This window comes from Paroedura picta, chromosome 11, assembly GCF_049243985.1.
Source record: "Paroedura picta isolate Pp20150507F chromosome 11, Ppicta_v3.0, whole genome shotgun sequence".
NCBI classification, from domain to species: Eukaryota; Metazoa; Chordata; class Lepidosauria; order Squamata; family Gekkonidae; genus Paroedura; species Paroedura picta.
Genome location: NC_135379.1, coordinates 4,876,409 through 4,903,075, shown reverse-complemented (window position 1 = coordinate 4,903,075; position 26,667 = coordinate 4,876,409). Strand labels below are relative to the sequence as shown.

The window sequence follows — 26,667 nt, the reverse complement described above, 5'->3', positions numbered from 1 at the left end:
GATATCAGAGCAACACTGTGTAAAGAACATGCCTTAGCAGCACGCTGTGCGGGGAAGACACGGCACTCGAGTTTCAGCTTGGTGGTTGCAGCTCCTACTGCTTTCAGCATATTGGAGTGGGATGTGAAGAATCCGGTTCTCAACAGCCAGCCCGCTTAATGTCTGCCACGGCAGCCGTTACAGAAAGATGTGATGCGATAATCACAATTAATAACTGCCTCGTTTAGTTATTTAGCGTTCTCCAGGCATTGTCTGTTTACAGAATTTACGTTCTGCCTTTCTGCCCAATCGGGACCACCGAAGCAGCTAACCGTTCACAGCAGAAGGTTGTAAAGCACCCCGTAAAGCCGATTTAAAGCCAAAAGTAAAATGCATCTATGGGAAACGACACGGAAACGACAAATGAAACATGGAGAAGGAAGGAGAGGTCACTGAGAGAATGCCAAGTGAAACAAAGAAAAGTCTTCATCTGCTGGTGAAGGGCAGGGATGGAAGGGGATGGACGAAGATCTCCGGGAAGCAAATCCGTAATTTTGGTGCCATGACTGAGTGGTCCCTGTCTTTCGTAGAAAAATAGTTTTTTATACCTCACTTTATGGTCAGTGATGGGTAGGTGTGTTCCCAGCTGTGCTTTCCAACCATATTCTGCATGATCACACTACTTCTGGGGTTTCTCAAAGCCTGAAGAATGTTTCAGGGGTCTCTCAATGTTAAAAATGTTGAGAAAGGCTGGTCTAAGCTGTGAAAATTGCTACCAGTTAGGAATATTCTTAACCTTCCAACCCCAAAAGAGAACATTTTTGTCAGTTTTTTTAAAAGAAGACCCCCAATGAGGTTGGACACCCCAAAAAGAGGACATGTCCTCTAAAAAGAGGATGTCTGGTCACTCTATTTTCACAGCGTCCTCAATAAGACCTCCAGGATTTTCACAGCGTCCTCAATAAGACCTCCAGGATTTTCATAGCTTCCTCAATAAGACCTCCAGCCATGGCACTGCTGGTTGCCTCTTTCTCCCAACATTCCCTTGAAATCTGTATGTGAAGGGAGCATTGAATATCTTCAGAAACAAACTCTCCTGAGCTCTGCATGATAATATATCCCACCGTGCCAAGTGTCTATGTCATGGGCATGCCCCGGAGTACTGTGCAGCATGGCTCCAGGATTTTGCAGTGGTCGAATGGTGTATGCAAAAAGAGTTTCCACTAAATCTCTCATCCAGCTTTCCAGTGCTGCATTGCCCCCTAATGGAACTGAGTGTCAGATGCTGAGGAGCTCATTGAAGGATCCAGATGATTACTGTTTTCATCGGCAGCTGCCCTCTTATTCAAGCTAGCGGCCTACGATTGATTCTTTCCTCTTCTGGTGATTTTCTCTATTCTCGCCGCCAAAGAAAAGCAAGTGGTTTCCTTTAAAATGTTCATTATAGCCCTTTGGAGAGGGAGTCTTCCAACTAAAGAAGGACCACAATTTATATAACATTTCCTTCTTAAAATAAAAAGAAATTCCACGGGTGTTTTACAGTGCTGCCCCATGCGGAAATTCTACAGTCTAAATGCAGTGGAGTAACTCTGCATAAGAGCGTGGTGTTAGTCTGCTGTTCAATTAACCGTCTCTTATTCACAGCCTTTAATATATGATATTAATGTTAATAGGCCTCAAGGACCACTAGGCATAATTGGTCAGTGAGGATTTCTGTTGGCCACGTGTGACCTGGGGAATCCCCCAGTATTACATTTCCTTTCTAGACCACAGAAGATAAGTTCCCTTGGAGGACATGGATGCTTTGGAGTGCAGATGCCCCTCCCCAGACTCTGCCCATCCAGGTTCCATACCCCAAATCTCCAGGAATCCCCCAACCCAGAGATGGTAACCCTAGCTGTTTTGGGTGTGCTTGAAACACTATCTAGCAATGCTTTCCATATCCCATAACAGGTTAAATTATAAACCCCATATTGGAACTAAAGGAGGGGGGAACAAGCAGTTTGTAAGGTGTAACCAAGTAAACAGCTAATCACAATATAAAATCAAACCCTAAGTTGACGAAATGTGACCAAGAGATTCCAGTGTGTGGAAGAATTTCCTCATCCTTGTCTCTCCCAGCCAGCCTGTGTCCACATTCATGGGCCTCCGGCATAAGGAAGAGCTCTTTCTCTCTCCAAACTTATTATCCCCCCCCCCTGCCCGTCCCCCCACATCAGAAGAATAGAGATTTGAGCTCAACCGTTCTTCTGCAGGGCGTTCCACACCCTGGGAATTTGCTGAACTCTTCCCCTACCCCTTTCTCTCTCTCGGTCTGTTGCGGTATCTTTCTTCGTAACGTATTCTGACAGGATGGTTTAGAAAACAATTGCCTCTGCCCTCATTAATTATATTGCACAGCCCCACGGTCGCCCCGCTGTCCGACCGGCAGGGTTACCACAGTGAATTGAATGGCTGGCAGGAGAATTCGAATGCAGAGCACACACCGGCTTGCCATCTGCCGCCTAAGGTCTGTAATTTAATTATATTCACCCGCATCCTCCTCCTCCCCCCCTCCCCTTCCCCCTGAAAGTGTTGGAAAGTCCAGGAGCGATTTAATAAGCAGGGATTTTACTTGCGACTTAGGTAAGGACGAAAGCGCACCCTGGTTAAGCCTCTCCAAGTGGAGCTGAGCCAACAGCTAGCGTTCGGACGCCTGGCTAAGCTTTCTAGGACAGCGGCAGCCTCTAGGGCCCGAAATTACATAAAACTACAAGGGATTTCAGGAGCGGGTCTCCAGAAGCCTTATTTGGGGAACTTACAGAAAAGTTATTTATTTATTTTCTGCTTTTTATGCTGCCCTTCCCCCAAGGTTCAAGGCGGCCCACAACATTCAGAGGGTGGGTGGGTGGGTGGGTGCGTACTTACGTACATACGTACATACATACATACATACATACATACATACATACATACATACATACATACATGATGATGTTAGCCATTCAATCATATCCGACTCTTGGGTCAACTGTCGCCACAATTTTTGATCTTGCACTGCTTCTTTTAATCATATAATGCTTTGGCCAGTGTCCATTTTGATAATATCTAACCACCGTGTTCTTTGTCGGCCTGGTTTCCTTCGACCACTGAGGCTCAAAGCGGCTTACAGTTGCCTTCTCTTTCCTCTCCCCACAACAGACACCCTGTGGGGTGGGTGAGACTGAGAGAGCCCTGATATCACTGTTCGGTCAGAACAGCAGTATCAGTGCCACGGCGAGGCCAGATCACCCAGCTGGCTGCATGTCGAGGAGCACAGATTCAAACCCGGCTCGCCAGAATAGAAGTCTGCACTCCTAACCACTACACCAAGCTGGCTCTCCAATATAACAGATTGAACTAATCTACATTTGGTAATTGAGAGTTGTTGAATGCTTTCAGTAGGGAGGCCAGATATTTTCAGTCTCAGCCATCAGCCTGGCAAACAGCTCTGCTTAACAGGCCCTGTGGAATTATTTAATATCCTGTAGGACCCTGATCTTGCTTGGAAGAGCCTCCCACCGGGCTAGGGCCAGGGCTGAAAAAAACCCTGTCTTTGGTTGAGGCTAACTTGATTTCTGTGGAGCCTGGGTTCTTGAATAAATTGTGTGCTTGATCTTAAAACTTAAATACTCTTTTGGAACACCCCCCACTTGAACATAATGTTTTGTTGGTGTCGTAAGGGCACCGTTAAGTAAAGTGTGACTACCGCAAAACGTGAGTTTCCGAATGCCTGTGTTGTAGAGTGCCATTTGTACGGTAGCTAGGATTACCTGAAACCTCTAGGTTTCCTTCTTTCTGTTGTCCCATGCCAGGCAGGGCGATGAGAAGACGCAGTTGGGGTGTCTGTGTCTTTTGCACCCAGCCTCAGAAGAGAGCCTTTAAAAACGGTTTAGATATTCCCTCCCCAGACCAGTTGGATTGAATTTGTAGACTGACCTCTGATAAAAATGAAGAGACTGCGTTTGTCAAAAACAGTGACTATTTTGTCCGTGTCTGTGCATCGTTCATCACCAATTTTCCTCGCACTCAACATGCTCCCTGGCTGAAAGTTCCTATATTTTAGGCCCAAACAATCTTGTTCTGGCATCAGTTGCAGGATTCTCGTAGGTTATGGCTGAATCAGGATTGAACCACCTGCCTGTTTGATCGGCCAAGATTCTATCCCGGCTGCTGCCGAGGAGCCCGGTCCGTGCTGTGCAAAAACGCCCATCTACTTTCTTCTTATTTCCTTCCGCTCTCTGGCTGCAGGGACTTCAAGAGTAAAAACGTACTGCTCAAGAATGACTTGACAGCCGTGCTCGCTGACTTCGGATTGGCTGTGCGGTTTGAACCTGGGAAACCTCCAGGAGACACCCACGGACAGGTAACGCCCAAAGAGCAGTTGGTGTGCACCCTCTCAGTTAGGAAGAGGCCGTAATACAGGAAAGCATTGGCATAGGCTTGGCATAATGGACGTTAGGATTTGTGGGGAAGGAAGCAAGGCCAGTTGGCTGCTTTGCCCTGTCTAATTACTGGGTGGAGGTGTGGGGAATCAACCTTTTGCCCTGATTCCTGTTTCCATACAGTCTGGACCAGGGGTGGTCAAACTGCGGCCCTCCAGATGTCCATGGACTACAATTCCCAGAATGCCCCTGCCAGCGAATGCTGGCAGGGGCTCCTGGGAATTGTAGTCCACGGACATCTGGAGGGCCGCAGTTTGACTACCCCTGGTCTGGATCATATGTTTACATGGACAACATGCTCAGTTTCATCCTCCTGACTATTCTTTGAGCAATGGTGTTACTTTCCCTCTCAAAGTGGTCCAGCCCTGCAAGGGGGCCGCAACAGACGATAGAAAGTCCTAGTGAGTCACAGCCAACTTAAGGGCAACCCTGTAGGGCAGTAGTGGCCAAACTGTGGCTCTCCAGATGTCCACAGACTACAATTCCCATGACCCCCTGCCATGCTGGCAGGGGCTCATGGGAATTGTAGTCCATGGACATCTGGAGAGCCACAGTTTGGCCACCTTCTTGGCAAGGGACAAACAGGTAGTTTGAGATCGCCTGCCTGTGCACCGAACTTCCATCATGGTGTCTCCTCCAAGAACGAACCAGGGCCGATCCTGCAAAGTTTCTGAGATCTAATGAGATAAGGTCAGCCTGGGCCATCTATCCCTACTGTGACAAGCCAGCATAAGCTGAATAAAGTTAATGAGTCCATATGTGGCAGCTTACCTGAGAGTCTTGGTAAATTTCTTAGGTTTTCATCCTGCCAATAAGTACAAAACTTGGGAGTTTGTCCATCAAGCATCTTTGTCCATCAAGCATCAAAACCACAGCCCTTCAGCTTGACAAATGGCTAACTCTTCTGGCTTAGGATACCCACTTAGCGTATACTTGGGGTGGGAAGGTCAGGGGGTGCCTCTTACTTAAACGGTAATGACTAGGGAAGGCACTGGCAAACCACCCCGTATTGAGTCTGCCAAGAAAACGCTAGAGGGCATCACCCCAAAGGTCAGACATGACTCGGTGCTTGCACAGGGGATACCTTTACCTTTTATGGTTGGGATTAGCTGCCTGGCTTGCCAGTGATAGACCCAACAGGTAGGTTCTGATTCAGAATAAAGGTAATTTATAGCAGTCAGGCAAAAGTATGTCTCTTTGACACACGCAAATATTTATACGCTTGGATTATTACATATGCATACATCATACAACCACAGCTAATTATCATGTCACAAATTTTATTGCTTATAGCCTTAGGCTGTTGCAAGATGCTACGAAACAAATACACAATATATACAAAGTCTTGTTGCTCTCCAGGGTGCTACTGGATTCGAATAGAGATAGGTCTCTGCTGCCTTTCAGTGTCAAAATCCTATCCTTCCTCTTTTCGTCTCAGGTGGGAACAAGAAGATACATGGCTCCTGAGGTCTTGGAAGGGGCAATCAACTTCCAGAGAGACGCTTTCCTAAGAATAGACATGTATGCCATGGGGCTAGTCTTGTGGGAGCTGGTCTCCAGATGCCGAGCAGCTGACGGTAAGTCTTCAAATCTCCACTGTGCTCCGTGGAGGTCAGAAGCAATTCTGCTGTTGGTGGTCTTCTCAGACATGGTGGGCATGCCCTTGTAAAACAACGATGTTTCTTTTTGGCAGTCTACCGTTTCTGTAAAACTCTCCTACATCACCTCATTTCATTGTCCTACTTTCACATCCACACATAGTAATATGGAATACTTTGCCAAGCGTGGCCAAACAGAGGCTCTCCAGACGTTCATGGACTACAATTCCCATGATCCTCTGCCAGCAGGTCAATACATTAAAACACATTTTCCAAAACAATACATGTATAAATGGTTTTTTTTCCAACCAGAGTGTAAAAAATCTTAAGTAGAATGCCTTTATTGACCTCTGATGAAGATCTTACAGATTCAGGGATAACCAACATGCACTGGCAGGGGCTCATGGGAATTGTAGAACATGGACATCTGGAGGGCCACAGTTTGACCAACCCTGTAGTATGTGGAATGTCATGAAGGACCTTCCCTAACTCCTTCGCGATTGCCCTTCCCTGTCTCCTTCTGACTTCTTGCTTGTTCCCCTTTGGTTGATGATGGAGCCAAGGAGTAGAAACTCCCAGGCCATTCTAACTTCTTCCTCTTCAACATTAAAGTAGTGCAATTCCCCAGCAGTCATAGCTTTTTCCCTCTTGATGTTCGGTTGCATTGCCGCTTCGGCACTTCCCGCTTTAACTGTCAAGAGTAGCCATTCCAGGCAGGCTACAAGACGGTTCAAAGCCAGGAATGAAACAACTGTAAAGCCACCATAACGATTCCAGTCCCCAAAATGATCCTTTTGTTTTGTATTGCCGTGAATAGGCCCAACCGGCTCGCTTGCCTGGAGGGGCGGTAGTAAAAACCACTGAATTATAAAGGAATAAAAACCATCTTGCGGCAATCTCTTTCTTCGCCCCCTTTCTGCACACAGACCACTCCAAAAAAACAACGTCCCTTCTGAATAACTCCACTTTGCAAAGTGCCCGAAAATAACGTACAGATTAACCCTTCTGTCCCCAGCACCCCAGCCTGAGAAAGATCCGGAGTGTGCAGATGCAGCTTTAACTTGTTTGCAAGGTGGTATTTTTAGTGAAGGTTTGATCAGCCAAGCAGAATTGGCATATCAGCGTTGTTGGGGGGGTGGGGGAGACACTTGCCTAGGGCCAGTCAGTGAATGCATAGCTGAGATGAGATCTGAGCCAGTAACCTTCCAGAGCAAAGCATATTCTCTCTGCTTCCGTGCTACGCTAACTCCCGATATTCATTACGATGTGAACTGTGTGATTTCACTGTCACGCAGTACTGAGAACCAGATCGGATTTCCGTGCCGTGTTCCATGGATTTCCACTATCTAGTGATGTTTCGCCCTCTCTGTGCCTACCCAGGTCCAGTGGATGAGTACATGCTGCCGTTTGAAGAAGAGATCGGTCAGCATCCATCCCTCGAGGACCTCCAAGAGGTGGTGGTTCACAAGAAGATGCGCCCTACGTTCAAAGAACACTGGCTTAAACATCCAGTACGTCCTTTGCCTTTAATCTCTTCTCTGGCTTCTGGTGGCAATCGGTGGAAGGGTGGAGGGAGCAAAGATTGTGTGACATCACTTCCGGGTGAGTACCTGGAAGTGACTTCAGCGTGTAGTGCAGCGCACTAGGAATTCTCCGCTTTCTGTAGTATTCTATAGTAAGAACCATAGAGAACAGGGGAATTCCTAGAACACTGTCTGACACAGTGATGTCACTTCTGGGCGTTTGCTTGGAGTTGATGTTGCCCATTGCCATTTCTCTTTCATCCTTATTCCTTCTGCTCATTTGAGTATTCACTGGGGAGGCTGGTGGTAACGTGTTGTCCACCAAAGTGGGCAGTGTGATAAGTCTGCTACCAACCAGGCTCAGGAGTATCATGCAGCAGAACTAGATGCCCCCCCCTCGCTCAAGTCAGTTCCCACCTACTAAAAAATTGGCAGCTGTTTTCTAGGAAGGAGTTGCCTTGAAGCATTAAGGCAGGGGTAGTCAACCTGTGGTCCTCCAGATGTTCATGGACTACAATTCCCATGAGCCCCTGCCAGCGTTTGCTGGCAGGGTCTCATGGGAATTGTAGTCCATGAACACCTGGAGGACCATAGGTTGACTACCCCTGCCTTAATGAAACTTCAGACTGAACCTATTTCTGCTCTCCTGGTGGCTCTGAGCAGGTATTCCTAAGACAGTGTGGCAAGGAGGAGAGAAACAGGTGTTGTATATGTCCAGATTTCTCTATTGCCATTTAAAATGCCACCCCCCCCCAAATCTGTTCTGAAAATTCAGATCTGATATGGACAACCTGTGATCAGTTTTCTGAAAACACAATTTTGTGTACGTTTCCGTGAATCCTCTGGGCTCACCGAAATACACTTCCATTCTTTGGTAGAGCGATGGCCCAGTTCCAAACAGTAGGAGATTGGTGACTAGATCTCCTTTTCATTTGTTTGGGGGTTTTTATTACAGAAAACAGCCACCATGCAGAACGGAAGATAATAAGATAAGCTGGGAGCTGTGTTTCCTGGACATTTGGGGGTGAGGTTAATCCTCTCTTCTTGCCAGTTTCTCCATTAAAAGCATCTAGAGATTTTATTTGCTCCTTGGTAGGAAACCTATTGGCTCCTTATATCATCTTCCCTGGAATAAAAGGGAATTTAGGGGGAAAATGGCATGGAGGGGAAAGGATTAACCTTTCTATCTGCAGCACCTCAGCCAGCCCTAGCAGTTACATTCCCCTCCCAGAGAGAGAGAGAGAGAGAGAAAGAGAGAGCTTTATCTTTAAAAATGTTATTATAGAACTGGATTATGAATCTCCCGCGTCTTGTCTAGTTGACACTTTCCCATGGGATGTGCAAAGAACTGACAACTCCCGTGCTTGAAAACGCAGGGAGGATGAAATCGAGGGAGGGAAGGGACCTCGGTAGGGCATAATGTCATGCAATCCACCTTCCAAACCAGCCATGCGCTCCAAGAGAAGTAGAAAATGTGTTTCAAACAAAAATGCGCAATAAATGATGTAGTCTGAGGATCAGTTGTAATTATGGGAGATCTCCAGCCTTCCCTCCCCCCCCCCAAAAAAAAAGTTGGTAATGCTAGATTGATCCTTTGCACAGTGCAATTGGGGCTCATGTGATTGGAAGGGCTCCTTCACACATCAAAAAGTGAGCATTCCTCCTCCCTCTCTTAATATGGGGGATCAAAGTCTGACAACACGGCTTTAAAGCTAGGTCTCTTTTCACGCCTCATGGAAGACACGCTCTCGGTGCATAATAGCCGTCATTTGCGAGAGGATTTTCGTATTCCGCCCAGGAAAATCCAGATGCAAATTATTGCAGCCATGCACCGAAAATGTGTTCTCCTGCCCTGCAAGAAAGCAGGCTAGCGGGAATGAAATGCAGCACCGAGAAAGGCAGAATGTAGTAAGGAAAGAATCAAACACACTGACACCGGATGCGGGATGGAAGCCACCCATGTGAGAAGGTATCGTGGAATTGTGGTTGAATCAATGCAGGTGCCCAAAAAGATGAATGTATTTATAGGTTACGATACTATGTTATTAGAAAACATAGTATTCCAGTCAAAAGAAGTAAGATTCCACCTCACACTAATCAGACCTCGACTGGGGTCTTGCAAACCTTAAAGAAGGATGGATACAAACTTTGACGGGTCTTAATGGAGGATCGTGAAGGTAGCTGGGGTTCAGAGGGCAAATTCTGTGAGGAAAGACTGAAGGAGGGGAGTAGGTTTAGAAGAGAAAGGGATTGTTTGCACCCTTGAAGGGCTGACCCACCGAAAAAGGCAAAGACTGATATTCTCCTGCTGCAGGGGGCAAGGCTAGACCCAACAGCTCATCCCACACTTTCAGTGTGCTTTTGCAGTAGTTGTTTTTTGTTGTTGTGCGAAACTGGAAAATCTGCTTTGAAAGCGCATTATCCAATGTGTGCAGAATGAGGCCAGCTATGAATCAAAGGAGGGAAGATTTCTTTTAAATATCAGGAGAAAATGGCTAGCTGTAAGAGCAGCTCGACAGTGGAAGTGATTACCACAGAGGGCAGGTTGTTTGAGCAGAGACTAAACTGGGGTCCCCAACGGGCACCCTAGCGCCTGGCTACACCAATCCAGGTGCCTGACAAGTATTTTTAGGAAGTGGGGCGAGCCAGATGGGGCTTTTGCCCAGCAAGTCGTCTGATTGGCCATTGGGGATTCGATTGGCAGCAATTTGCTGGCACTGCAAAAGGATCTTTGCTTTGTGTCTGGAGCAAAGCTGTGACAGCCATTTGTGGATGGCTCCACCTCCTGCAACGGCCATTATGTGTCTGCACCCACTGTTCTGCGTCAGAATTCCAAAGGTCCCTGCAAACTTAAACAACTAGGGGATCCCTGGCTAGACAGTCACTTGCAGATTTCCAACATTGAATACCTGGTTGGACTCCTTCAGACCTAGGACCCTGTAAGAGCCAGTGTTGTGTAGTGGTTAAGAGCCATAGCCTGTCACCTGGAGTTTGATTCCCCACTCCTCTTCTACTTGCTGGGTGACCTTGGGCCAATCACAGTTCCCTTAGAGCTGTTGTTTCAGAACAATTCCCTCAGGGCTCTCCCAGCTCCACTGTTGTTGGGAGAGGGACGGAAAGGTGTTTGTAAGCTGCTTTGGGACTCCTACGGGTAGTGAAATGCGGGGTATTAAAAAACAGCTCTTCCTCTTCTTCTTGGGTGATTTTTTTGCTCTCCTTTCACCAGCTTTGACCTCGGCCTGGGAAGCAGTTCTTGGTCGCTGGTGGCAGCCATGGCAGAGAAGGGAGAGTAATGGCTTCCAATAAGACACTGATACCGTTTTTCCTCCTCCTCCAGGGTCTGGCGCAGCTGTGCATCACCGTCGAAGAGTGTTGGGACCACGATGCCGAGGCGCGCCTCTCGGCGGGTTGCGTGGAAGAACGGATATCTCAGATCCGCAAATCGGTAAACGGCACTACCTCGGACTGCCTCGTTTCCATTGTGACCTCTCTCACCAACATGGACCTGCTGCCCAAAGAGTCAAGTATCTAGATCCTGGTTCACTTAATTTTTTTTCTTTTTTTTTTTTTGGTGTCTTTCCAGACTCAGTGGATTTTTTTTAAAAAAAGAGTTAAACCACACACATACACAAACACAAACACACACATGAATGCAGCTGCTATTTTAATCTTGACTTTTTACCGTTGCTGTTGTTATTATTATTGTTATTATTATTATTGTTGGGTTTTTCTTTTTTTTTGATTGGATCAATTTTACCAGCACATTGCTCTACTGTATTAAAAAAAGAAGAAAAAAAAAGAAAAAAAAAGAGGACATCTCAGCAAGCATTCGGGTGCCGACTAATGAATGCAGACCTGATGCAGGTACCTCAAAACCTCAATGGACTCACTTCGTTTCCTTTTTGATCCTGTTTTCTGGGCTGTCTCTTTTCTCAGTATGTCTTTCTTTTAAAAAAACCCAGAGCATCTGTGATATCGTGAAAAACACCTCCCTATCTTCAAGACATGCTGCAAAATTCGGAGGAAACTTAAGACTGTTACATAAGATCACACCTCAGAAAGGAACTTTCTCCCCCCCCCCAAAAAAAACCCTTTCCTTTTCCTTTTTCAAAAAAATTCTTTTCTATTGTCGACAGTGAGCTTCAAAAAAGAGAAAGAAAAGCAGGCGTGTCTTTTACGGGTCTAACGGGTGTTGTAACATTTGGGGGGGGGAGGAAACGGGACAGGAACTGAGAAGAGAATGTTAATTCTTTGGTGGTAGAACCGAAAGGGAAAAGTTTAGTATTTGGGTCGGGGGAGGAAAGAGACGTTGGACTTTGGCAGCATCTGGAGAAACATCTGCTACGGAGCTACTTCTCAGGTAAACTGTTAATGAGAGGGAGAGCCAGTTTGGAGGCAGAGTATTAAACAGCTGTACAAAGGAAGTTGGGTCACAGAGGATCACAGGCAGAAGTTTCACAGGCTTCGCAGGCTTCAGTGTTTGCTTGTCTGCTTAAAAACAAAATTATTTAGAGTCAAAAGCTAAACCACCTTCCCTTTTCGTGCTGCTGCCGCCCCAGGTTGAATCTGGCTTCCCCTGCAGCAGCAACCTACCATTAAAAAGATAGGAGGAAGATCCACTTGTAAATCTTCCGGCCTCTTATCTGGTTTGACCTATTCCGTACCAACATGATACAAGGGTCTTGTAAAATGAATTTAGTATGCCATCCTAAATAGATTTGCACCCTTCTAAGTCCACTGACTTTACATGGACATAGACCAGTGTAACTGTGCCTAGGGGTTTTCCCACCTTACCCTTTTACCTTGTTTGTGTGTTCTTGTTGCTTCAGGGTGTTTTCCCCCAGTTTTGCACATGTTTTGCTCCCTCTAACAGTCATTCGGCATTGCATTGTTTTATGTCCGGCATAAAAACCTCCAGTTTAAATGTGCAGGGAGCAATCCCGGACATAAAGTGGTGTAATATCGAATTGACCACTAGATGGCGAAGAGCACTTGAAGAATATTGGGGAAACCTCACAACAGACACACACAAGCAAGGAAAACAAGAATGTGGAGAAGCCTAGCAATTGCACTATCGAAGAGGCAAGAGCTAGGCCTTGTTAGTTGATGGCTTTGACCTTGAAAAAATTGGGAGAATGGTCAAAGCACATGTCTAGTTGACGGCTTCCATTATGCTCTATTCCAAATTGTGTAAAATGCCATTCTGCTTGCATTTTATGCAGGAGGTTAAAAAAAAAATCAATGGCCTTCTGGCATCTTGTTGACTGGATGACTACTTTAGAGAGAAAAAACCTTGGGCCAAACATCCTGCAAATTTCCAATTCCCCCAGGGGGTCCGAGAAAGCGATATGAAAAGCTTTGTTCTCTGAGTTGTTTAATTTTATTTAAAAATGTAAGAAAAGAAACGGCCAAGCAAGACACTGGTGACTCGAAGGTTTTTGAAATTCATACTATAGCTTCCAAGGATTAAAAGAAGCATTTCAGAATATAGTCGGATAGGCCATTCGGACTGCAATTCAAAGCACTCTTCCATTCTTATCGACTCCCGTTGAAATCAGAGGGATTTACTTCCAAGTAAATGTCTTCAGTGCTTGGGCCTGGTGAATTCTGTTGGTTATAAATGCTCTGGATTCCATCCCAAGATGAAAGGATATCCAGACCGTATTAACCTGCCAAACTGAAAACAGTTTCAACCTGTTTAGCCATTATGGAAAACTCCAGGATGGATAGAAGGGCTAAGAAATTGTGGGTTTCTTTTTTTAAGGATCGGTGCCCTTCCCAGAGTTCTTAAGTGCAAGTCATGACACTTCAACCAGTTTGAAACTAGTTTCCAAACTGTTGTATTAGTGATGTAGTTTAACTGACCAGTAATCATCACAGCCTGATCCTATGCATGTTTACTTGAGAGTAAGTCCCTTTGTGGGCAATGGGTTGAGAGTTGCCTAGGATTGCAGTCTGCATTGAGGTGTTTTCTTTTTGGATTAAAAAAAAAATCTTCTCTGACCTCTGTCACCCAACTCTTTTGTCGTAACAGTGGTGCATATTCCAAAATACCGTTAATTCTCTTATGCCATAAACTCGCTCTTAGTCAGTGAATGTTCCTAATGCTGCTGATTCAACATTTAAATATTTTTTTAACTTGCAAAAACATGCAATGATTTTTTAAAGAAAAAAAAATAGTACACACATAACACATTGCGTGGCTTCCGAGGTTTAAAACTTATTTTAAAAAGTTGCGAAAAGAAACCTTCACGACCACAGACCACCTCAAACCAGAAATACCTCAGAATTTTCTACTTGTATGAGTTTTATTATATATTTTGTTAGTTGTGTTGTCTTGTGGTACGTATATTTTAATGTAAGTTGACTTTTTTGACAAGGGAGTTTTAAAAAAAAAAGAAGAAAAAAAAACGGAAAAAAAAAGTTCCAAAATCGTTTTAGGAAGTGCTACCATTTTTTTGTTTGTTTGTTTGTTTTATAAAGCACCATTGTAAATAAGTGTAAACGGTTTAGAATAACTGCCTGTCTAAGGATACTGGGCATTATTCATGCTTGTCTTTTGAAGGCTGGTTCCATTCTCTTTCTTTTGGGGTCGGTTGGGATCACAAAGCAGTTTGAGTAAAAAGATTGGCGCATCATTTTTTTCTTCTTGAAATCTTTCTATTTCCCCCCCTGAATACAACATCAGTCTACAAACGAAAGTTGTTTTTGATGACAGATTTCAAAGGAATGCACATTACAGCAGAACGGAACAAAGGGGGGTTTTTGTAACCGGCTCAAGGCTTCCTTTCTCTCCCCCCCCCCGCTTTGTTTTGTTGAAATTCTTGTCATCCCTTTGATTGACAAGATTATCCCCAGTTAATGAATTATCCTCAAAGAAACACCCAGAGGCTCACACCCCACCCCCACCCCGGACTCATTTACTCCAAGGTAATTGTGCCAAATGTGGTTGGATTCTTTTTGGAGCTGAAGGGACAAGAATCTAAGAAAAGAACCTAGCCGGATCAAGCCGAGGCCTTCCTTTGATGTTGCCTTTTTGGCACTTGGATGTAGCCAAAAATAACCTAGAATTCCTGAGAGTTTCTTTGAGAGGAGGATATTATCAGGAGTGGCTGGAAATCTCAGGTTGGTCGTATGGGATTTCTTGTTCCCAGAGAGGATTGGCCTTTTCCCTTGGAAAAGCAGCGGGGGATCACCTTGGATGTTCAAAGGAAACCACACCAAAGAAAATCAAGCCGCTTTGTCTAGCGGTATATTGTGAAATGCAGGGAGCCCCCCCCCCCCATAGCCACACCCCAGATAAATGTACGCAACAAAAAAATTAACTTTCCTTTCACGGAGTTCCCTGGAATTAATAGGATTGTTTTAAATTACGGTGGGGGATTGTTGATACATTGGATTGTGTTTTATTGTTTCACTGTGAGACGCCTCGGGCCAGCAGTTGCCGGGAGAGGTGGGATACAAATACAAAAATAAACAAATAAAATAAATAAACTCAGGAATAGGGTTTGGGAGCCCTAGTCAGGAGTCATAGGGACACACAACACCACTTTCCAGAGAAGCAAGGCAGAAATCTTGATAGCCTTTGCTTTGGTTTGCTTGAGGAAGTGAAAACAGGACAGGCTATTCCACCTGATTAGCTAACAAGAGTGACTGGAAAATCATTGGTCTGAATCCCTCCTAAACTTGCTAAATGGCTTTGGATCAGATTAAGGCTCCACCCAGTCCAGCCTAGCAGACCACACGATACCTCTAGGAAGACCATAAACATCATTTCTCTTGATATTTAGAGGTAAACTGCCTTTAAAGATGAAGGTTTCATGTAGCCAACATGGCAAATCAGTCTGTTCTTGAAGTTGCCTTTTAAGATCTAAACGGCTACTATTATTCATAATAGTAATATGTATTTATGCAGAACCCTGAATCCTTGCTTTCTCAATCTTTAGCTTTTCTTGTCTAAAAGAGAGAAAAGGATGATGGGAAAGAATCAGAGAGACCTCTTTCAATTTGTGTCAAAGAAGGAAGATCCTTCGGAGACTCTTCTGGTTTTAAAAGGCGGAAAGTAGTAATTGCCGGTTTCCCCCTTTTCTCATTCAGCGTGGGTGTCCAACCTAAACGAAGTGTCCGACCTAAACTCTACGTGTGAAAGACAGATCTGATGCCGTCTAAATTGCAAACCTCAGAACACAGTTTAAACCTGAGAGGGTGAGAGTGACCATAACAGTACAGTTGAAAGTCTTTAAAAACAAAAATCAGGAAAGCTCTCAGTGTCTTTGTACAGATAACTTCCAGGCCCTGTTCCAAAGTGGAAGAGTCTGAAACCCACATCCCCCCCCCCATGCCTAGGGGAAATGACCATCTCCCCCACTTCAGGTGTGACCTAAAAGAAGCCGCCCAGATCACCTGCAACTCCTCCCAAGAAACTTCTTTGGAACATCCAAAGCCAGGTCTTCAAAGCAACTCGGTTAACACTGGCCTCTTTCCTTCCAACCCTCTCGATCCCCAGAAGAGAATCCATCCACCAGGAGGAAATATTTCAAGAACATGTCTTAAGGGCATGTAGAATTGGGGCAGATGAGTCAGGGGAGGTGGGACGTTCTCTCCAATTGTTTGGGGGTGGAAAAATGCCTTTTTCTGGTAGACCCCCACCCCCCACACAAGCATTGTTCAGGATTCCTGACAATTAGTCCAGCAGGGACTAAATTTGCGTGCTGGGACAAAATTTAGGGACTAAATTTGCAACATTTTGTTGCCCACTGCTTGAGAAGTAAAACCCCAAACAGCTTTTCAAGGCAAAAACCTCCCTTCCCTCTTTCTGCTGAGTTCCAGCAACTCCATTTGCAGGACCGGCTTTTCAGAGGGGTCAGTTTGGGAGTTAAATTTGGTGCTTGGAGATTGGCTGAATGAATGAAGAGCACAGCCCCCAAGATGAAAAGGAATTTCCCAGCTATGACTTAATGGGTTTCCCCGTGATTTTTGTAGCCCTGGAGAATCTTTTGAGACCCCCCCCCACACACACACACCAACACACCAATAGGCCACAACTTGTGCAAGCATCACTTAGGGATATTCCAGCTCTTGGCAAAAACATACAGAACTTCCGTCTTTGTGATTGATGTTGTAAAGAGAAGGTTGGAAAGAGGAAGAAACTCAAGTTGGAGGGAGGCTGGAGTGAAACGGAACAATGCAAGACGGAAATAAACCTACAGTGATATATTTTCTTCAATATCAGGCTTAACTATCCGGGTGCTTCGTGGAACGGTGCGGAAAGATGTGCGGTCTTTTAATTATTGTAATAGGCCTGCTCCTTCTAAATATGTCATTCCTTCCCTCCCTCCAGTTTCGCAGCGTTGCTGATGTAATGGCTAAATCGAGCCTGTTACGGCAGCTGCCTTTGTCCCTCTTTAAAAACACACACGACTCCGTGGTTCCTTTAACAAGCTTTAATGTATTTATTGAAAGTGCCATATGAGTTTTGTTCTCTGCCTGAGCGCATCCTCAACCTTCCCTTGGCATGGGCTGGGGAGGAATGCGCACCCACGCTCTGCTCCTGGTTGCGTTAAATCTCTACTGCTATAGGGTGCTGTCGGAGGCTGGTTTCCAACTGAATGCTAACCCTCTCGCCGTTCCCGATAGCCTCTTCTTGCTCACAGATCCTTACAGATCATTTTGTCATGCCAACAAATCAAAAAACCCCTTGGCACGATCGATTCCAACGCAGTGTTTCTTTCCTGGTGTTCCTGCTTCCCCAAGAGAGCCTTCCCCTATCTGCCGTTTGGGTTCCATGTGTTTGATCAGTGTGTTTATCGGAGGTTGGTGATGAGTCGTGTTAATGCGCCCATCGAAACAATTTTCTCAGCTGGCCAATGGCGGAGGAGGTTGAGCAGATTTCCTTCTCCGTTGAAAGCGTAACCCACAGGGATAGCGTTCAGTCTTCCTAGCCCTCAATTGGCTCCGTACGCCGGATTTAAAGTTTCTTGATAAGAGCTATGAGATAGTTACCATAGGCAGTAGCTGGGCATAAGTATACATTCTTTTTTCACCAAATACAGTTTGGTTTACTTACTGCCTAGACTAGATATATGTGTTAGTTTCTGAAATCCTTTGCCTGCTGAAAAGTCACCTAGATTTAATTACATTTGGCCTTCCCCACCTCGTACCAATGTCTCCTTGTTCAGATGTAATGTCAAAACATGGGCTGGGAACAAACAGCTGAGCTGAATGCTTAAGGGTTCCCTTCCGCTGTAGTGCAAACCATTGTTTTCTGATATGGATCCAGCGGCAAACTGCGGTTTGTGTTAAAATAAATGTAACGGTGCAACCTTATACTGAGAATTCTGTCATAGTTCCATAAGGTGGCAGGGGAATTGAATTGGAGCCTGTAAAGATAAGAGAAAGGACATCAGCCAAATGGCTTGCAAGCATAAAATGGGCCTTGTCATTCTCTCTGATCTGGGTCTGTATGTTCATTTCAGAGATGTGATTAGGGAGGAAAACGTTCCTGGCACGGTTTTGCTAGCAGCACAGCCTGTCCAGCTTTTTGCATTTGCATTGTACTTCTGCTTGGAACAGACACATTTAAAGGATGTTACAGCAGATTGGCTAGAAAACTTCCGTCAAATTAACCAGTGAATTAGGCTACCATTCGGTCTCAGCAAAGCAATTGCCCATTCACCAGCAAGAAAAGGGAACAGATTCTGGTCTTTTATGGTTGCAGAGTGTTGGGTCTTCCTTTTGTCCCTATTTAGAGGCCTAAGGTGCAACTGAAGCATTCCTTATTTAAGAAGCACCAGAGAAATAACTAAATCTGAATAGAAGTGTGTCCCAAACATACACAATGTGGGAAATCCATGAAGAAACCTCCTTTTGCTTTTAATTAAAGTCCCTTGAAAAGCAATATTGAGAAAGAGATTTAACCCCTTCCCTCCAGGAGATTTCCCTGTTCTAAATTGCCTGGAAGCTGAGATTAACAACACAGAGTTTGGGGAGAGAGATGAGCATTCCTTTGCCCTTCTCTCTTCTGCTGTGGGGCTGATCCCATTGCGGAAGGAGTGATGTAGATCGTGGGCGCGGTTAGCCCCAAGTGGCTGACTTAAGGTGGGAAATTGTAGATATGGTCTTAGAGTTCCCAAATGGCGTCCGTCTTGGCCCTTGGTTGTTACTGAAGCCCAATTAAAAGTTGACTTGCAAGTCCTCTGCTGCCTTTTGCTATCAAAGGAAGCTGTGCCTCATCCAGTCTTGACCTCCCAAAACAAAATGTAAGTCTCTGTTAAATAAGTTAGGATCACCAACATTTTCCCACCTGGAGAGGGCCAAAGATCTGAAAAGGAAAGGAGTAAAAGTCACACCCACCAGCTCTCTTGTTAGCAAACCATTGAATTCAAGGCTGTTGTTTCATTGCCGGCTGTTTTGCACCTTGACCTTGATTAAAGTGTGCAAAAACGCATACAGAAACTGAAGTGTTGGTGGAAATAATGTTTTGTATATGGCCCCGTCAGCAGTTCCTGGTACGCCTGCTCCGTTTCAAAGAACGAGCAGGGACTTGATCTGGGTTCAGATTTCCAGACACATGTAAACCTTTGAGACCCCGATGGAGCTACATGCATGCAGCATCTGCAAAACCCTCCACGTAAACATTAAGCCAGATGTGTGGGTGCTTTGGAAAGGCAGAATTAACCTCTACTGTAAGGCTCAGTTGGCTAAGGATGTCCCATAAGCTGAACACCCCTTCCTGATATTTGTATTCTGCTTTCTGGTCTCTAATTGATGAAGTGTAAGCCATCCAAGCCATGATAGGTGCTCCCGCATTAGAAAAGCATGCTCAAAAATGCCCCTGCAGTTCTGTCCGGAGTTCCTTTCACTAGCAAAGCCAAGAAGGAGAGATCCCAGCCCTATCCACAGGTTTTGCATAATGAGTATTATTGTTTAGAGATGTATATTTTTAAAAAATAAAGTGTCTATATAAATAGAGAGGAAAATGCATTTGACTTTTTTACTTTTAAATATATATATATTTAGTTACATGTTAAGAGTAAAAATCCTGCATTGTGTGACAATTGTTTTTTATGCCACAGATTATTTTTGTAAAGGCTTAACATGTTTCTGCAGGGGGGGGGGAGATGCTGGGTAACCACAGCCCAAAAATAATAAGAAATCAGACATTAAATTAACTGTCCACTACCTTGAAGTCTGGCCCACACTCTTGACTCACTCAGCTCATTTTGGGAACTGCAGAGGGGTATTTGTAATTAGTTATCGTGAACCCAACTCCTTCCCCGACAGAAGCTTGCCTGTTTTTGTATAGCCATCCCTGGTAGAAAAATAAATATTTGGAGCCTTCTTGGATGAGCTGTGGAGCATTCGCTGGCAGGGGCTCCTGGGAATTGTAGTCCATGGACATCTGGAGGGCCGCAGTTTGACGACCCCTGTATTAAACAGATACAGAAATCTTGCAAAAAAATTGGATTTATTTCTGCAAATATAGCCAGGGCTCGACATTGGCAATGTGATCTGTAAAGAGTTGTCTTGTTAGCATTCTGTTGGCAGGAAGCCCGGTGGCTCTTTCCCTCCCTCCGAAACCTGCTGGCCTTTCGCAAACTGGAGTTCGCTGGATGACAAAAGTCAGGCTTTTTAAAAAATCTTTTCCCGAGCTAAACCTCGGTAGGTAAATGTGAAGGTCATTCCTTTGTTTTGCTTTTGGGATGTTGCTGATGAGTCTTTGACACATTTAAAACTGTGTAGTGAATAGAAAGGTGGTGAAAACTTGGCATTCACGTGGTGGGGCTCTCCGTCTTTGGAGATTTTTAAACAGAGCCTGGATACCCCTCTGATGGAGAGGCTGATTCTGTGAAGGCTCAAGGGGGTGGCAGGTGACAGTGGATGAGCGAGAGGGTTGTGAGTGTCCTGCATAGTGCAGGGGGTTGGACTAGATGACCCATGAGGTCCCTTCCAACTCTCTGATTCTGTGAAAGAAATGAGTAGATCATCAAAACTGCTAAAATGGCACATTGGATATAGGCTTGTTCTCTTTCCTGAGGCAATGGTGACATTTCCCAGTCTCTTTATCATGGCTGGAGATGACGAACATGTAAGTCTTTGGGGTACTCATGTTTAGGAGCATGCTGAAAATCCATACCCCTCTTCGGCCTCTGGTGTCAATTCACCTTTTCCTTTTCAGTGCTAATTATAGCAGCAGAAAAAAACGCAAGAATCCAGGAGCACCTTCAAAACTAAGAAAATTTGTGCCAGGGATGAGCTTTCGTGAGTCACCGCTCACTTCTTCAAATACAAAAGCACCTGCCCTGCGACATATTTCATTTGCCTTGACGGTGCTACTGGACTCTGGCCCTTTTCTACTACTAAAGACCTGCACGGCCCACCTGGATCTGGTGCTTAGTAACGCATCATATAATTTCTACGCAACACAGTTAGCTTGAAAACAGTTTGTAACCCAGTTGGGAAGTTGGTTTGCAAACCCCGGTTAAAGCGAAACACAGCTAGCGTTAACCTTGATGCACAGGTTGTGCCATACCATGGCTAACAGGGAAAAGGCAAAGGGGTTTCTCATGGAAGGCCGGAGGGATTTTGAAAGCTGTTGGGCATTCTCACAACAACAGACGAGGGGTCAAAACGACACTGTGACCTTGCGGCATTCTGAAGATGAACCATTTCACTCGAGCGTGAGTTCTTGCGGGCGAAATTCTTTTTTGATTTCACCGCAGCCGACTGACTTGGCTATCCCAATGGGATTAAGAGACCTTATGTCTGAAATAGAACATTGTGTCTTCAGATAGGTGTTAACAGGTTACCCTTGATAGTCCCCCCCCCCCCAAACACTATTGTGGCCATCTGGAATTCTCGGTTCAACCTTCTGCTCCTGAACCAGGAAACCTGTTTTACATCAAGATGGACTTCCAATGTGAATTGGCCATTCTTGTTCAACCTCATAAACCAGACAGAGCCATTTCTCCATAAGGCGGCCCAATGCACACCCCTGCATGCTCTGGGGTCATCCCGATGGGTATTCCTCATACAGTTGTCACTGGCCTTGGAGAACAGTAGGGGGGTTGATAGAGCAATGTTTCCCCCCCCTTCCTATCACCTGTTTTCATGATGCACGAATAAGCTCTACGGGCCATTTTGATAACTTAGTCCTTGCAAATGCTGAACTCATGCTCTCCCGCTTAACCAAGTGCTTCAGTCACAAAGTGCTTCAGGTCTGATGCTCAGAAGACTCTTTGTGTTCTTCTCTCTTCTGGTGCTCCATTTGTTGCCAACGTCAAGCAGTGAGCACAACAAGGTAGCCAAACTTGCTTCAACATCCACGGAGCTATCATTTAAGAGAGTCCCAGTGCAGATCCTAAAACAGTCTTATCATTCTGTTTTCTTTCTCACACAGCACTTTTAAACTTCTAGATTCTGTGAGCTTTTCTGCATTCCCATTTTTCTCGCTTTTAAGCTCTCGCTTCCTCCTGAAGCGGGATGTGTTTGCCCCCCTCTAGTGGTGAATTCAATATTACACTGGTCTATGTCTCATACCTCGCTGCTGATTTAAACTGGTGTAATACCAAATTAACCACCAGGAGGAGAAAAAAAATTATAAGCAAGGAAAATGTCAATGTGGAAAAGCCCTCTCTGCCTTTTAAATCTAAGTACATCCGTTCTGCAAGGATACATCTCTATGGAGAAGCTATTCTTTAAGTCCCTCTAGTTATGAAGTTGAATACGTATTTGTTTGTGCCTTTCCTTTATTTCCATGCAAAGCAACAGCTTTACATTAGGTTTTTAATGTTTTTCTCCCCCAACGCTGGGCGGGGTGGGAATTCTTTCATTAGCCAGTCGTTGTTTCTGGATGCAGTCTGTAATCCAGGTATTTCACCAACCAATTACCTCAAACGTCACGTTAAAACAGTGTTGCTCTCTGGATTCTTCATACTGCAGGACTCTACCATGCACAGACAAGGAACCATGCCACACAACATGGGTGTGTTTATATATATATATATATTATATAATATATATATGTGTGTGTAGAAATTGAACCGCATTAACTGAAGTTAAGTAATTTTTATTTTTTAAAAGCTGTTTTTGTTTCCCCCCCCCCCCCCAAGATTAAACCAAAAGAGCTTCTTTGACAAGTTCTCCTATAGTATTGTGTTGGATGTATGTACAGCAAGAAAGTGTTAACTGATTTTTAAAAAGTGCTTCCTTTCACTGGTCATTGGATATTTTCAGTGTTTTGTTGTGAGAGATTTTACGATGATCTGGTCAACGTCACTGAACTTCTGGGGGGCGGGTAAGCAAAACAGGTGCAAAGGGTAGTTGTGATCCTTTACAGAAATGGCCCTTTTGAAGGTATGGGTCTCTTATTTCCCGAGCCCCTGAATGCTGATCTTCCCCTTTACCCTACATGCAGCAATTTCGAGCACTACCACAGTCTCGGAAATGCAAATCGATAGCATTTTAAAAATTAATCTTGGATGTTTTTGTTTACTCACAATTTGGGGGGAAAACTGGATTAAAAACATTCAGTTGCTTAGCTTTTATTCCTGGCAACTGTTATATCAAAATGAAATCTCTACTTTTACTTGGATGAAGATCAGTTTACCCTACCTAGTGACGCTGGCTTTGTAAAGCATCCGTGTCAGTCCAAATAGTTGTGAAGGTCTTAAAGGAATCTTGCTGTCTCTCTGCTTTCCTGTGGTGTCATGAAACAAGTTAATGATGCTTGGTACTACAAGAAAGGTAGTTGCTGCAGACTTCAAAATCTGCATCTTGGTCTCTAATCGTATTCCCTAAATTTGCACGATGCTTTGGCATTCGATTCATCTCACTGATTTGGATCTGCTGTTGAATTTGTCATGACCCCCCCACCAACTTAACACTCTCAGTGGGAAGGCCTACAATCTTTTTCACCTGTGAATACTTGTCACATTGAGTCCCTAAGTTTGGTGAGTTTTCTGCTGTAAAGTTGACTTAAGTACAGTTTGTCCGTTCTTGTGGAAAGAGCTTTCTGCATTGTTCATACAGGTAGATGGTTATAGTTAAACAACACAGCACAGAACAAAATTCAAGGGAGAGGGGGGGAAAGGTGTTTTGCCACTAACAAAAGAAAATCATACCACCACCCTTCTTAAGACAGTATTCATTTTGTCAGCAGCTTCTAAGTGGTACGCTTTGTACATGGAAATTTGAAGTTGTGTCCTGAAACTCTTCTAGAATGATGAGATGTCCGTTATCAGTTTTGGGACGAATAGCTGTGTTCCTTAACTTGTACCAAGAAGGTATAATACGAGTTCACAGTAACCAGCTTTCTGCAAGAACTCCCATTTTAAATGCTCAATGAACTCCATACATTGAGGGTCAAGATCCTAGTTGGAGGATAAAATGCAGAAAGCTCTATCAGATGGTGAAATAATTTTAAAAGATTATTGGTCCTTGGCTCAGATTCCAATGTACTGTTTGTAAACCAAGATATGTGAAATGTAAATGTTGTGGGTTATATTTCACTCTTGTAGCTATATTAAAAAATAGTAGACCAGACATAGTTTGTACTACTGAGTTAACAAAACTTATGATGCTAAGTATCCATTGAAAAGAAAAAAAAAGAATACAGAGTTGAGTTCATTGCTGTAACCCCTTTTTTGATTGAAAAGTGTGCTGATTTTTATATATATATTATATATATATATAAATATATATATATAAATACATATGTAAGACGGGCTAAGGAAGACATCCACTGTACCGCAGTTATGAACTGGGGAAAAATATGTTTCCAAACATTGTATCATATTTCATACCTTTGCAATGGATCTTTGTTCCTTTTTACTGTGGTATTTTAGAAATGAATCTCATGTTTGAAATTAGATCTGCCAAGGTTGGGTACTGTTGCTTCGGCGGAGCACGGGAGCCCCGGAATAAACCAGTATGAATGTAGTAATTTTGCCCTGTGTTGAAGCAGGCTCCACTCCAACAATTGGGGGTGGGGGGATGGGGGGGGGGGCTAGAAAGAACTATTTCAAAGTTATCTTTTTTTGTATATTAAAATAAACAATAAATTACAATTCCTGTCTGTGCTTTGATGATTTGCAGAGGTCGCTGGGGTGGCCAACCTGCAGGTGGAGCCAGGAGAGACCTTTGTATTGCAACCAAATCTCCAAAACAACAATCATCAAAGGCCCTCGTCTGGCTTGACACCTGACGGTTGACACCAGGCTGCAAAACCGTTTTATGAATGCAGCAAAAAGAAAAGTCACAGGCAAAGAATCCAACTTGTGCAAGGAATAGTGTTAACGTTGGGTTTTATACATTTACATCAGGGTTTCATGAAACCCCAGGGTTTCTTGATGGCCCTGAATGGATGGGAGTTAATTACATTTTAATATCTCCTCTTAAATTTATTAAACATTTCTCAGTCATGTTGACTCCGCTCCCCAAATGCCCACGGATGGGCCTGGAGGGGGTGGGAAGGGAGGCGCCCCAGGTGAGCATGTCCACAGCGATGCTTCTCAACCGTATTCTGCACAAAGGTGCCACTTCTGGGATTTCTTGAAGCCTGAAGAATGTTTCAGGGGGTTCTCAACAGTAAACAAATATTGAGAAAGGTTGCTCTAAACAGTTCTGGCGCTCCCTTGTTCCATCAAGGATGGGAAGTCACAGTGACCTCGAATCTTACTCAAAATGGAATTTCTTAGCATATCTGGGGGGCATTGGAGGTGAAACGTTCTATAGCAAACAGCATTTCTTAATACAGAAAGAGAGGTCAGACCAAAGGCATTTTTAAATCACTGTATGATCAATTAGAAAGTTGTGATCATTTCCTTACACATCACTCCAAGTTCCGAGACCTTGACATTATATTCTGCTGCATACTGTGCCCTCCCCAGGTTCTACCTCCAAATCTCCAAAACATCTCAACTCAAATTTGGGAGGTCTATAAGTCATTTTCCTTCTTGTATCTTCTACATCCCGGAAGCCCTCTTGGCGTAGTGGTTAAGAGCTGCCACCCCACTCCTCTACATGCAGCCATCTGGGTGACCTTGGGCCAGTCTGTTCTCTCAGAGCTTTTCTTGCAGAGCAGTTCTCTCGGGGCTCTTGTGAGGGAAGAACAGGTACTTAGAGACAGGGTGGCAGCACAAAGTGCTCACCTGAGTTGCTACAGCGGCCCCAAACAAATACAGGAGATGGTCATCAGCTGTCAAATACAAGCTGTTTGTTTTCACTGAAAAGTTAATGGGAACTCCCCCGTAACTTCTAACAGTTATGGATTGCATACAGAATTCTCTTAGAAGGGAAAAAAAATCTTGGCACCATAAAACTTGCCTTGCTAATTGAAAATGAATTTGCCTTCTTCTCGGCCCACAGGCAAGGGTGGACTCACCAGCCACTACATACCAGCTACATACAGGTGATTCATAAGGTTCCCCACCTAAAACCAAAGAGGGCAGTTAATGGTGAGAGAAAACAGATATGGGGTGCCAGGATGGCATTTGGACAAAATAATTTAAATAGTAACCCTGTAATCCAGGCGTAGTCAAACTGTGTCCCTCCAGATGTCCGTGGACTACAATTCCCAGGAGCCCCTGCCAGCGAATGCTGGCAGGGGCTCCTGGGAATTGTAGTCCACGGATATCTGGAGGGACACAGTTTGACTACCCCTGCTGTAATCTATCTCCTTATGCCCCCCCCCCCCGTAGAACACTTAGCTCTGCAAGTGCTAAATTGGAGACCAGGGCCAGGTCCTTTTCAGTGCTGGCCCCTACCTGGTGGAATGAGCTCCCGGAAGAGCTGCGGGCCCTGATGGAGCTGACACAGTTCCGCAGAGCCTGTAAGACATAGATCTTCCACCATCTACACGTCTCCACCGTTTCTCTCAAAGCATGGGGTTCGGGCAGGAGGGAGTTTGCTGGGGTGGGCATAGTTCTTGGGCATGTATTGTTGCTGCCATGTTGGGAAACTAGATTCAAGTGGGTCGCGGTGTTGGTCTGAAGCAGCAGAACAAACGGAGAGTCCAGCGGCACCTTTAAGAGCAGCAAATTTCCATTCGAGGGATCAACTTTTGTGTGCACAAACACAAAAGCTCACCCCTTGCATGAAACTTTG

General features: G+C 44.6%; 1 protein-coding gene across 2 annotated transcripts in view; it reads left to right on the top strand.

The window, feature by feature from the left end:
• Positions 1–24,173, top strand: part of ACVR2B (activin A receptor type 2B) — a 101,488-nt gene extending 77,315 nt beyond the window's left edge. For both annotated transcript variants that reach the window (XM_077304099.1, XM_077304098.1), the window contains exons 8-11: positions 4,249–4,363; positions 5,881–6,019; positions 7,421–7,551; positions 10,901–24,173. In XM_077304099.1, the coding sequence (XP_077160214.1) occupies positions 4,249–4,363; positions 5,881–6,019; positions 7,421–7,551; positions 10,901–11,095 (580 nt within the window). In that variant the 3' untranslated portion in view covers positions 11,096–24,173. The remainder of the gene's footprint in view (positions 1–4,248; positions 4,364–5,880; positions 6,020–7,420; positions 7,552–10,900) is intronic.
• Positions 24,174–26,667: the final 2,494 nt, after the last annotated feature.